The sequence below is a fragment of the Microtus pennsylvanicus genome, chromosome 9 (assembly GCF_037038515.1).
Source record: "Microtus pennsylvanicus isolate mMicPen1 chromosome 9, mMicPen1.hap1, whole genome shotgun sequence".
Taxonomy (NCBI): domain Eukaryota; kingdom Metazoa; phylum Chordata; class Mammalia; order Rodentia; family Cricetidae; genus Microtus; species Microtus pennsylvanicus.
Genome location: NC_134587.1, coordinates 63505550 through 63517565, shown reverse-complemented (window position 1 = coordinate 63517565; position 12016 = coordinate 63505550). Strand labels below are relative to the sequence as shown.

The 12016-nt window shown below is 39.4% G+C and overlaps 1 protein-coding gene across 2 annotated transcripts in view; it reads left to right on the top strand.

The window, feature by feature from the left end:
- Csmd1 (CUB and Sushi multiple domains 1) overlaps window positions 1-12016 on the top strand; it is a 1402422-nt gene that overhangs the window by 725733 nt on the left and 664673 nt on the right. For both annotated transcript variants that reach the window (XM_075986282.1, XM_075986281.1), the window contains exon 5: window positions 8983-9190. In XM_075986282.1, the coding sequence (XP_075842397.1) occupies window positions 8983-9190 (208 nt within the window). The remainder of the gene's footprint in view (window positions 1-8982; window positions 9191-12016) is intronic.

Below are 12016 nucleotides of genomic sequence, written 5' to 3'. Positions count from 1 at the left end.
TTTTGAACTCATAGTAATACCCACTTCTGTTTCCAAATTTCTGGTTTGAGCCATCACAATTGACTTGAAAACTTTTTTTTTTTTGATAATTATGAGTTACTCAAAAAGGAAAATAAAACAAAGTTTTTATGGAGATTACAAATGTAAGCATTGTATATAAGTCAGAATATTCCAGAGTAATTAAACCAATAGGATAGATTCAGACATAGAGATTGAAAGAGACATATAGGCATTTCTTAGAGGTGACCCCTTTGGGGGAGAGGGCTTATTCTATTTCTAAGCCAGAGAACACTCTAAGTCAGCAAGGACAGTCAAGGCTCATGTTCATGCTGTAGAATTTGTAATGATGAATCCAATGTCTGATGTGTCAGCATTGTGTCTAAAACTCAAAAAACGATGAGGCTAAGGCCAGTTCTGACTTCCTAGTTTTTCTAGTTTTCTTCTACACTCACATTCTCTGGCATAATTAAAAGAAGGAAATTTCATTAGGTGGTTGTTTGTCTGCTTGTTTAGAAGCACGATCTGTAAGCCAACAAACTAGATCATTGGTAGGAATGCTCTGCTTATTCAGTGAAGGTCTAGCATCATTTCTGTTTGTCTATACATGTGTATTTAAGATAAATATGTACATAAATGTGCCAAAACATGATGTCACTGCTGGAAAGTTTTAGAGAGTACAGAATAGGGCAGATGTTTTGGTATTTTGCAGAGGTAACTTACTCTATCCATTTAAGGACAGTATAAACTCTTAAAAGCTTTTCTTTCCCAGAGAGAAAAATATCATTAAATAAAGGCCAGAAATATTATCAAGGTAACTTAATCAAACATGCTAGATAATGCATGCCTGTAGGTGGGTGTTTTTCTCTTTGGGGGCCTGCCAAATAAATACACAGAGACTTATTCTTACTTACAAATGCCCAGCCTTAACTTGGCTTGTTTCTAGCCAGCTTTTCTAACTTAAATCAACCTGTTCTATTTAACTATTTTTTGCCTATGGGCTTTTAAATCTTTATTTCCATCTTACTCCATAGCTGGCTGAGAGGCTGAGTGGCTGGCCCCTGTCACCCTACTCTTCTCCCTTTCTCACTTCTTCCTCTTCTCCTAGATTTATCCTCCTAGTTCTTCTCTCTGCCTGCCAGACACACCTATTTCTCATTTGTTAAGCTCTGTTACTTTGTGTGTCTAAAAATTGTCCTTTGGCAATTTTATTTTCTGTGCTTTTGCATAGTGGACAATATATGCCAGTATCATTCTTACTGAAAGTAGAAAAATGTATGGAAAGAAGAACTGGAACTATCTCTCAATATTAAATCGTGCTCACCCTTGTCTCTGTGGGCGAAATATTGGATCTGTTGCAGGATAGGTCTAAGCATACTACTCATTCTATTTCATGGAATATTGTTTAGTGGGGCTAAGGAAAGGGTTCAATAAAGCGTGAGAAGACGAATCTCCTTCCATACTCCACACAATAAGGCAGGTAGTATAGCATTGTAATCCCCAGGACTTGGGGAATGGTGGCCGAAAGATCTCCGGGAGGAAACACCCTACCAGTGGGATAAGTTGTCTCAAAATCAGGGTGGATGGCTGCCGAAGAATGATGCTTTAACCCAGTCTCTGAACTCCAGGTGCATGTGCAAATTCAGAGGAGCACCACAGAGAGAATACAATCTTACAACATGCTTAGATGATAATAAAAAAAATGTTCATTGTCATTATTTTCAGCTTTATGCATTTCTTTTTTGTATTTTTCATTTTTTTCTAGATACAGACCATGCTAAGTCTCAAGCCATGGAGCCCCATGTGTCTGATCACAGAAAAAAATCATGCTCAAACAGATTACATTCACCATGACAGCAGTAATAGGGGATATTTAATAGCATGAACTTTACCCTTAAAATTCAATATCACCCAGTGTTAGTTAATGTGACTTGAATGGGCAATTTCCTTGGCGACCCTCAGGTCCCAAATCAGTTAAACTGGATAGATGCTTTCTCTGTCCTCCAGGAAGGACTAGGCCCATGGCATGCTCCTATTTCATACTTTCCTGCTTGCGGACTTATAGTCACTGACAAGTGAGAAGAGAGATCACAGGTGACAGTGGACTCCAGTCTCAGAACGTCTTGAGTACCCATCCCCCTTTGTGGGGTTCGTACATCACAAACATCCTAGGTTCCATGGACAAATCCTGCTCTGGACATTGCAGTCAGTGATCTCTCTCCACACAATTTAATTAATGAGTATTCACAGGATTCTTATCTGTCCAGATCCTCCCCAACCGTTTTAAGGACATGGTAGTAGCAGGGCTTTCTTTCAGACCTGATTCTGAAGTATCTTCCAGTGTTGGCCCGGATGACAACATTGTGGAGGAAATAAAGTGAGTGATCCAAATGCACTGAAGGCAGAAAGAGCATCAGTGCCAGGGGCAGAGCACAGTGGGACCCAGGGGTCAATAACTCATCCCAGTTCAGACACTTGAGTGAATGGAGACGGGGAACTGGAAACATGGGACATGGTAAACAGTAGCTGTGGAGACCCCAAGGATTTTAAAATTCATAGGTATAGCCAGGCAGTGGTGGCACACGCCTTTATTCCCAGCACTTGGGAGGCAGAGGCAGACATATTTCCGTGAGTTAGAGGCCAGCCTAGTCTACAGAGTGAGTTCCAAGACAGGCTTCAAGGCTACAGAGAAGAGAAACCTTGTCTCAAAAAAATAAAAATAAATAAACAAACAAAAAATTCACTGTTGTAAATAAAAATAAGTGGCAAGCAAGGAAAATATACTGATTGTCCCAAATATATAACTAGGGGTAATTCAGTTATAATAGTGGGATTAATGGGAATGAGACTTGGATGGTCTGTGCCTTAGGCTGGAAGATTGGAAACTGAGGAAGGTGGCCTACTGATGCCAGGGCTGGAGAAGTCAAAAACAGAGGAATATAGCCACCTTCTGAGTCCCACATTCTGGCTACCCTTCAGTTTTACTCACACTACCATAGTGACCAAGGAAGGGGAGTGTGTATGACACAGAGAAGAAAGTGTGTAACAGGCTTGTCTTTTTTTTTTTTTTTGAGACAAGGTTTCTCTGTAGCTTTGGTGCCTGTCCTGGAACTAGCTCTTGTAGACCAGGCTGGCCTCGAACTCACAGAGATACACCTGTCTATGCCTCCCGAGTGCTGGGATTAAAGGCGTGTGCCACCACCGCCCCAAGTAACAGGCTTGTCTTAATTGCTTTCTATTGCCGTGGGAATAAAAACATGGCCAAAAGCAATGTGGGTGGAAAGGATTTGAGTTTGCAGTTATACATTTTAGTCCATCACTAAGGGAAGGCTGGACAGGAATTCAAGGCAAGAACCCAAATTCGAGAGCTGATGAGGAAGCCATGGAGGAGTGTTTGCTCCCTGTGGCTTGCTCAGCCTGCTTTCTTATCACACCCAAAACCAACAGTGCAGAGGTGACATCATCCACAGTGAGCTGGACCCTCCCAGATCTCTCAATAATCATGTAAGTGCTCTACGGAGTTGCTTAGAGGACAATCCTGTGGTGACACTAGTCAGCACAGGAGTCAAGACATTGTAAGGAGTCTTTGAAATGTGACCACCATTACTGAGACAAATAGGAGAAACCTCTGTTCACACTGGGAAGTTAGAGTTTGTCTAATCCTTAATGAATGCTTTACCATTATTATTCATTTATCCCTCAAATAAGACAAGAATGGATACACGATGCTTCCATTGCATAGTAAACCAAAGTGGAGCACTGAGAAAGTAACAAACTCCTCCAAGCATCCACCACCAAGTAGTACAACTTAACTCAATACTAGGCAATCTGACTTCAAGTTCTGTGAAGCCTAAAGTTTTTGAGAATTTCATATATTAGTACTATGTTTATATCTTTTCCCCTATCTCCTCCTTCAATGCCTCCTATGTACTCTAACTCACTTCCAAGTTCATATATTTCTTTAATTATTATTGTTATTATTATGCTTATGCATATATCATATAAAATCAACCATCTTACTGAGCCCATTCAGTTCATGCTGGTTATATATATATATATATATATATATATATATATATATATATATATATTTTTAAACACACACACACACAGAGAGAGAGAGAGAGAGAGAGAGAGAGAGAGAGAGAGAGAGAGAGAGAGAAAGAGAGAGAGAAAGAGAGAGAGAGAATGTGTGATTAGAACGTATTTGGAATTGGATAACCTCCTGGAGGATTTATCACCAAAGAAAACAGAATCTCTCTTAGCATTGATTGTCTCTAGTTCTTCATGTAGCAATAGAGTTTTGTGAAATTTACACAATGTGCTCTGCAAGGCCTATTCTTGGATTTTTCTGGCTGCAACTTCCCTGTTAAGTCTAGAAGGCACCATTCAGCAGCAGGCATCCTATATGCTTTAAGTAGGAGACAGACTGTGCTTGCCTTTGCAAATATTTAATTTTGTAAAATTAGCATTTAGGAATGATGAGGCAAATTCCAACTGGTTTCAGACTCTTGGTTTACACATGAGATGATCGTACAATGCGGCTGCATTACACCTTATTTTAGTGGCTCATTAAATAGCTTTCAATTCTTCATAACATGGCAAAGTCAGTCTTCTAAACCATATTATGCTTGATGTTTTGAACTGTGTACATAAAAGAGATTTTTTTTTTTGGTTTTTTGAGACATGGAGATATTTAACTAGACATATACCTATCAAGGGGCATTTTAAATTGAGAATAAGACTTTTCAGAAGGTCCAAACTCCAGGAGGGAAAATACTAATCTGTGTCCCTCGTTGACACCCGGAGTCATTTCCCACTCACAGAAAGCAATAGAGCTGGGCACGTTTGTCATTTAAAAATATTGTCTCCTGCCTGAATTAACTCAGGCAATTCAGACTTATTTTAGGGGGTCAACCTTTTCTTGAAATGAAAGATTGTATAGGAATTCAACATAGATAATAGATTTAAAAAGTAATTTCCCCAACAGAAATCTTGAGTGGGAGCCACACCCATGCCCTTGGCTATGTTGCCACATTTCCACGAGGAAATCTTATGGTGATGGTGTCTAAATGCTGAAGAAATAGTTGATGTTCTTTTATGTGTCGTGTAATAAATTTCATAGTAAAATATTTATTATCCCTGCAACTTTGATACTAAGTTGTTCTTTTTTGGTAAGAAAGGAAGGGATGGGCTTTAAGTAATATTTAAAAAAAAATTAGATTGCCATATTTTCTGCACTCAAAGTACAAATTTCTATAAACATAACAAAGTTATTAATAAAGCCATAAATTGTTGATGGTGTTTTTATTTCATCTAAGGGATGAAGAAAACTCTGGTATATTAATATATCTAAATGTTGGTGAGAATGATTTAGCTTTGTGAAATATTCAGCCTTAATATTTTTAGTGCCTCACTTATAATAATTATCCATTAAATGTGTATTAAGACACAGCGTATTTTCATATGAGCTATGTTTCTATTAGAGGCCCAGACAACACTTGAGAAGACATTTCAGCCAGGAGACACAGCTCTACCTGAATTGCCACGGTGAAGGAATTTAGCTTTGATCCCACCACACATGCATTTCTCAGGGCTAGAGATGCATTTGTGAGGACTATGCACCACAGGACTCTGATCACTCTGCTCATTATTATGTCTTTCCAAAGCAAAGGCAGATAATTTAGCTTAGAAAAATCTGATAGCTCTTTCTTTATTCCGTTCTCTTACAGTTTTTATTTTTTTTCTTGCAGAAAGCAATTGTGTGAAATATATCAAACTGAAACAGTTTTCAAATAATATTGCATTATCTCAGATCAAATTGCTCAATGTAAACAGACCATTGGAAAAGTCCATGAATATCATCCCCGCTTTAATAACTATAAATAAGTCAAGCATCCCCTAACTAATAGCTCTTTTTGACTCAAAGTTACTATAGCATGTTAATATGGTATTGTGTCTCATAATTGGCATGTCCAAGCAGAATTGGTGGAGCATGAATTAAATTTACTGGGTGTGTTGTACAGGCAGGGTCCCCAAATAACCCATGTGAATGATGCTGGAGTTATCACTTGTCACAATTGAGACCTGTCAGGATAATTATTTATCAGCACCTTGGGTGATAGTGAGCTTCCTACAAGCAGAGGGCAGCCATCCACAACAAATATCCTTATGGCCACAAATGCCAGTGGTTCGAAGACTAAAACCTCTAAGTTTTCAATCTTAAAGTCTTCGCTTCACTCATGCTGTTACAGAATTTCATTTACTTCTTTATCGGGTGCATTCAAAACAAATAATTGTACGTGTAGCTTGGGGGCTCTGTGGAGTTTTGACTCCTTCCACATTCAGGTGCAGCCAATCAAGAAGGGTTCACTGTGATGTCACAGGCTTGTTCTCAGCTGTGGTCCTATGACTCAGGCAGAAAGGGACCGTCCGTGGTGCTGAACTGATAATAGTTCGTCATGGCCCTGGATCTTATAGAATGGTGGAGAGCAACATAAGACAGCATCCTAACTCACAGGCTGCAGAGGAGACTTACAAGAGTGGTGTCAAAGCCTGATAGGTTTTTAAAACATAGGAGTATTCCTGGAGTCTGAAAACAATCCAAGACATGCGGATCATGATATATTCCATGAAAATTAGCTGGGAGTTGTTACTGATTTCTTTTCATGCTTCATTTAACGGAAGTGAAATATTGTGACATCCTTATTAAGACATGTAGATTGGAAAAAAACACAATCTATTGTATTGTCACGTCCATTTTGCTCATAAATTTAAGATAAAATTGCCAATCCTAATTAGAACAAAATCTCAAGAATAGCTTGCCACAATATCCATTTATTTATTGATCTTGGGATTATTTTTATAATTAAACAAATTCCTGATTAAACTGTTAAATTTAAATTCTCTAACCACTCATATCACTGTGAGAACACAATACTTAACATTTTATGATCTTCTAATGCATACTATTCATAAATTGCAATGTTGTAAACTCATATTTTTGTCTCTGTGTTTCAAACAAAAATGTCTTACACTTGGTATATTGTGCAATAAGCTCTTTAAATTGACTAACTTTAACATGAATTGGTGGATCTTGTTATTATTTTACAACCTTCTTAACATTTCATAGTTGATAAATTTTTTTTCTCTCCACTGACAATCAAAACTCCATCCTTGGCAAATGTGCTATGGGAATAACAGAAACATTTTCTTCTAAACTCTCATGTCTGTGGGCTTGTGACAAATTCTCAGAATTGTTTTGAGTCAGATTACTAGAGTTCCACAATTTACCAGGTTAAGTGCTATTGCAGACTGGTAGCACGGTTGGAAATTGGCTAAAGCTACAGTGTGCATTTGGAGTCAGTTCAGACTCCATATTGACACCTTGTCTCAGAACAAATAAAACACAATAAAATAGTTATAATAGATTTGAATTGCTTAGCCTAGGGTTAGTCTAATTATAAGTGGTTTTCAATTTTCTCTTCATCTTGGAATACCTAGCATATAAAACTCAATCAAAAGTAGAGATTCAGAAAAATGATACATGTCTTCGTCTCTGTCGGCTGCTTTTATATTCTCTTCCTGTTGAATCTTCTGTCTTTTGTCTTGCTTATAGCATTTTTTCTTCATCCCTGTGGCTACTTTTTTTTTCTGTTTACAAATACGTGCAGGCCACAGTGACATCCAGAGGTATTATTCTAAGAACAAAAAACTCATTCAAGTTTGAGTTCTTAGACATAGGACACACACAGTAGACACACAAGGGATTTTAGAAGCTGCTACTCTTTTCCACATGTGGAAGGAAGAGGCATTCCTGAAATTTGGGGTCATTTCAGAGAGTATCACTTTACAATTGGCATCACCACACACTAATCAGATGCTATAATAAGACAGTGCTCTTACCACAGTGAGTGCACACAGCCGTGGAGTTATCCCTCAACACCAGCTCCACAGACAACTCTGAATGTCCTTAATGTTTTAACAATGGGAGATGGTGCATGAGGGATGCAGGAGGATGCTGGGCCCCTGCTCAGCTGCAGCAGATAAGCATACCATAAGCATGGTGCTGCAATTTCTTCCCACAGCTTGCAAGTCACCTCTCGTTACTGCAGTCTTTACCAGAAGAATGTGTTTTAAAGTTTGTTCTGTAGATTTTTAGTTAAACTTTGGCTGGACTCTTCCTAAACAGGCCCGCTTCTGAGTTTTCAGTCATCAAACTGCAGCTTGTAGACTGCCATACAAGAATGTTAGGATCAACACCAGTCATTTCCTTCTAAAACACTGGGAGAGGAATGACCAGTAAACAGTTAGATTTATTACACGGATGCGCATCTCAAAAGTGAAATTGAAATGAGCTCATCTCAGTCCCTTCCACTCTGATGCTGGATTCTAGTTCCAGGAGTGAGCAGTGCTTTATGAATTTAGTGTAATAAAACAGGTATTGCTGTTTTTGCAGCTGGTTTTGCATTCATGCCATTCATTTTGGAAGCATACAAAGAAACCACAGAGAAGAATAAATTCTAAACCTTAAGTCCAGTTATGTGACTTGTTAGTGATCATTTATTTATATGATGTATTCATACATAAGGCTGACAGTTTTATAGTAATATTTACACGTGTCAACATACTGTGCAGTTCCATACTCGGTAAATAGTGAGTATCAAGGTCTGTCTTGCATCTCCCTATGAAAAGCTTAATTGCATCTAAGTGCATATTTAGGTATTTGTCTATGTGTTAAATCCATTTTCTTGTCCGTCGTATTCACTCTCCTACTATGACACTGAGTTGAAAATGAAATTTAACCTTTGGCTTTTTGTACATCCACTATAAAGCTAAATTAATTACCTAGAAACGACCTTTTAAAGTTATCTTCATTGCGAATTCAGAAAGTATTTGTCTCTGGTCAATAGGAGCATTTGTGAGCACACTCGTGTGCGACAGGCTTCTGAGAATTCAGTTGTCTTTTCGTTTCGATCCCTGCAGCTGAGGGAGCCTGCGGAGGAACCCTCCGGGGAACCAGCAGTTCCATATCCAGCCCCCACTTCCCCTCGGAGTACGACAACAACGCTGACTGCACGTGGACCATCCTGGCTGAGCCTGGGGATACCATCGCTCTTGTTTTTACTGACTTCCAGCTGGAGGAGGGCTATGACTTCTTAGAGATCAGCGGAACAGAAGCGCCGTCCATATGGTGAGTTTGGGGAAGTCACATGACCTCTCGTGGATCTTCGCCTCTTTCCAAGAGAAAGAGAATCTGCCACTTGCTGTCCATGGATAGTTACTGGCCAACTTGAGTGTGGAATTTTTCTCTTGATTCTTTGCTATAACGGGTTCTAGCGTCTGAGATGTCTCTGTAGCAGCATTTGAGGATGGAAAAAGACTTGTATACACGCTAATTTCCTTCCCTTCTCTCATGTTACAATCAAATCTACCCAGGAGGAGCTTAGGAAAACCTTGTGGGCTTGACTTTCATCTAGAATTGATTCTATTTTAACAGATTAAACAGTTGATTCTATTTGAATGTTTTTAGGCTTTGAGGTTTATTTTCATTCTTCTTGCAAAGTGGTGATGAACTTGGCCATGGGGACATGTGTTCCTGCCCCTCTGTGAGGAGGTTCACACAACTGCAGAAGCACCTGTGAGGGTTAGCATAGACTCTCTGTGTGACCGAGACTGACCAATCAGAGATCAGTTATTGGGTGTGTCTCAGAGAGGAGACTGAGGATTACAGTTTGATAGCTCTAATTGGCTGAAGTGCAGAGGTGCTTAAAGCCATTTTCATTGTCTTTGTGAATTGATTCCTGCTTCATATCTTTACGCTGCTTGTCTTTGGTTGGATTTTCTTTTGCTTTAATTATTTGAATTATTCTAGCACTTGAAAGTTGTTTCAGTTGCCTCGTTTGGGTCTTGAACCATGAGACAGTCACAGGAGTGAGCAGTCATGTGTGTACAGGCAGAAGACTGGGTGAAGGAAGTGTTAAAATATCTCCATGGGTTTCAGTTGTGACTTTGGCTCAAAGGCGAAAGCATGACAAAGCTGAAAGTGGAACCTGCTGTTGAGAGATCCTATTTCCCACCACCCCTTAGCACTGCACCCAATCTTACTTTGTTTTACAGAACCAGAAGCTTCATGCTCATGCAAATGGATGAGTACTTTCCTCCCTTGAGTTTTATTTCTTCTATGTTAAATATTATTCCAATTAGAGAAGTAAAGATAAAAATAGAACTTCATTACAACACAGCCATAGGACACCCGGGCATACACCCAAAACACTGAGTCCTACTAGAGCAATTTTCACATCCATGTTTGTTGGGGCTCTACCTGCAGCACAAAGGAAGTGGAATCAAATCGAATATCCATGAACAGATATTGAATGAATAAATAATGAATCATGGTATAGAAACACAGTGCAATTTTTTTCACTGTAAAGAAAAATAAAAAGACCTGGAAAAATACATTAATTAAGGTGACCCAGGCTTAGAAGGACAAATTCTGCATTTATATGTGTGCGTGTGCACATGTGCTTATCATGAGGGCCTAAAAGAGATGGATCAGTAGTCAAGAGCACTGGTAGCTCTTTCAGAGGGCCTGGGTCCATTTCCCAGCACACACATGGTGGGTCACAACTACCTGTAACTCCTATCCCAGGGAATATGATGCTGTTCTCTTTTGGCCTCAGTGTGTACTTGGCACAGGTGACATCCATGCAGGCAAAATGTTCTCATGCATAAGACAGTAAGATGAATAAATAGAATTTATATGTGTAAATGCAGAGGTTGGGAGACTAGAAAGAGGGCATGATGGGATTAAAAGGTATTTAAAAAAGACATTGGCAAGGTATTAGAACATGTGACAGAAAGTAGGAAGATGAACATGGGAGGGTTACATGGAAAGGGACAAGGGACAACTGGAGCAAGAATGGTATGGGGATCAAGGAAGACTAAGTACAAAAATGCCTTTGCAAAACCTGTCACTGTGTGCCGATTTAAACAAACGTACAACTACTGTCTTGAACTGTATGCTTTTATTCACCTTGTATAGACTTTGACACCAATCACTCTTCTTCAACCTCTTGTATTTGTTAGAAGTCTTGTGCATTGTGTATTACTTAGAATCAAAGATATGAACACAGATGCTGACAGAAAACCCAGTGAGTCCCACTACCAGTAACTCTGTAGTCTTGCACCAGCCCCTAAGAGGCTATATTTAAATGCCTTATAAGTTCACAAGGGACATAGTTAGTCATTAAACTTCAACCATGTGCCTAATTTCCGAAAATCATTGTTCTACAAACAGGTGATAAAATGCTTCTAACTTTAACTGTGTAATTTTATGGAAAACTACTTCATAACTACATAAAGTGTGTGGATAGAGGAAACCATGTGGTGAATGAGTCTCAGAAATTACTTGGCTGTCTTTAGAGAACCTGGGCATATGGGGTGTTGACTGATGGCCTGGCTATTAGGTGTCAGGGTGGGAAAGAGATTGGAACCCAATGATGAACTTGGTGTTTATAGAGTTTAGTGATGGCTTTTGCCAAACAAAGTTGATGTAAGAAAGGGAGAATGTGTGGGAGTCCAGGGATCAACATGAGTGATGGCAATAAAAAAGTGAAGCCCAAGCAGTTGCCAGGGAGATGAAGTATGACCCCAGGGAGAAAGCAGTTGCCAGGGAAATGATAGTGACCCCAGAGAGAGCAGCTCCTTCTGGTGTGGGTGACACCGAGGAGACAAAGTACCCGAGTTCAGTTCTGCTCAGGAACCAGCATTGTCTAGTTTCCTGCATTTTCTTATTCATCCAAAGTGGATGCTCTTCCATCATTGCTCTGCCCTTCCTTCCCTTCCTCTCTTCTTCACTGATGTCTCTATTTGTCACAGATAAATTTTCCCCCTTCATCCCCTTCCCTCTCTCTTCCCCATCAAGTCCTCCCTTCGCTTTTTCTTCTCTTCTTCCCTCCCCATCCCTCCTTTCCCCTCTCCCGAATGTTCTTTATTCATTTCTGTATTCATCCTAGAT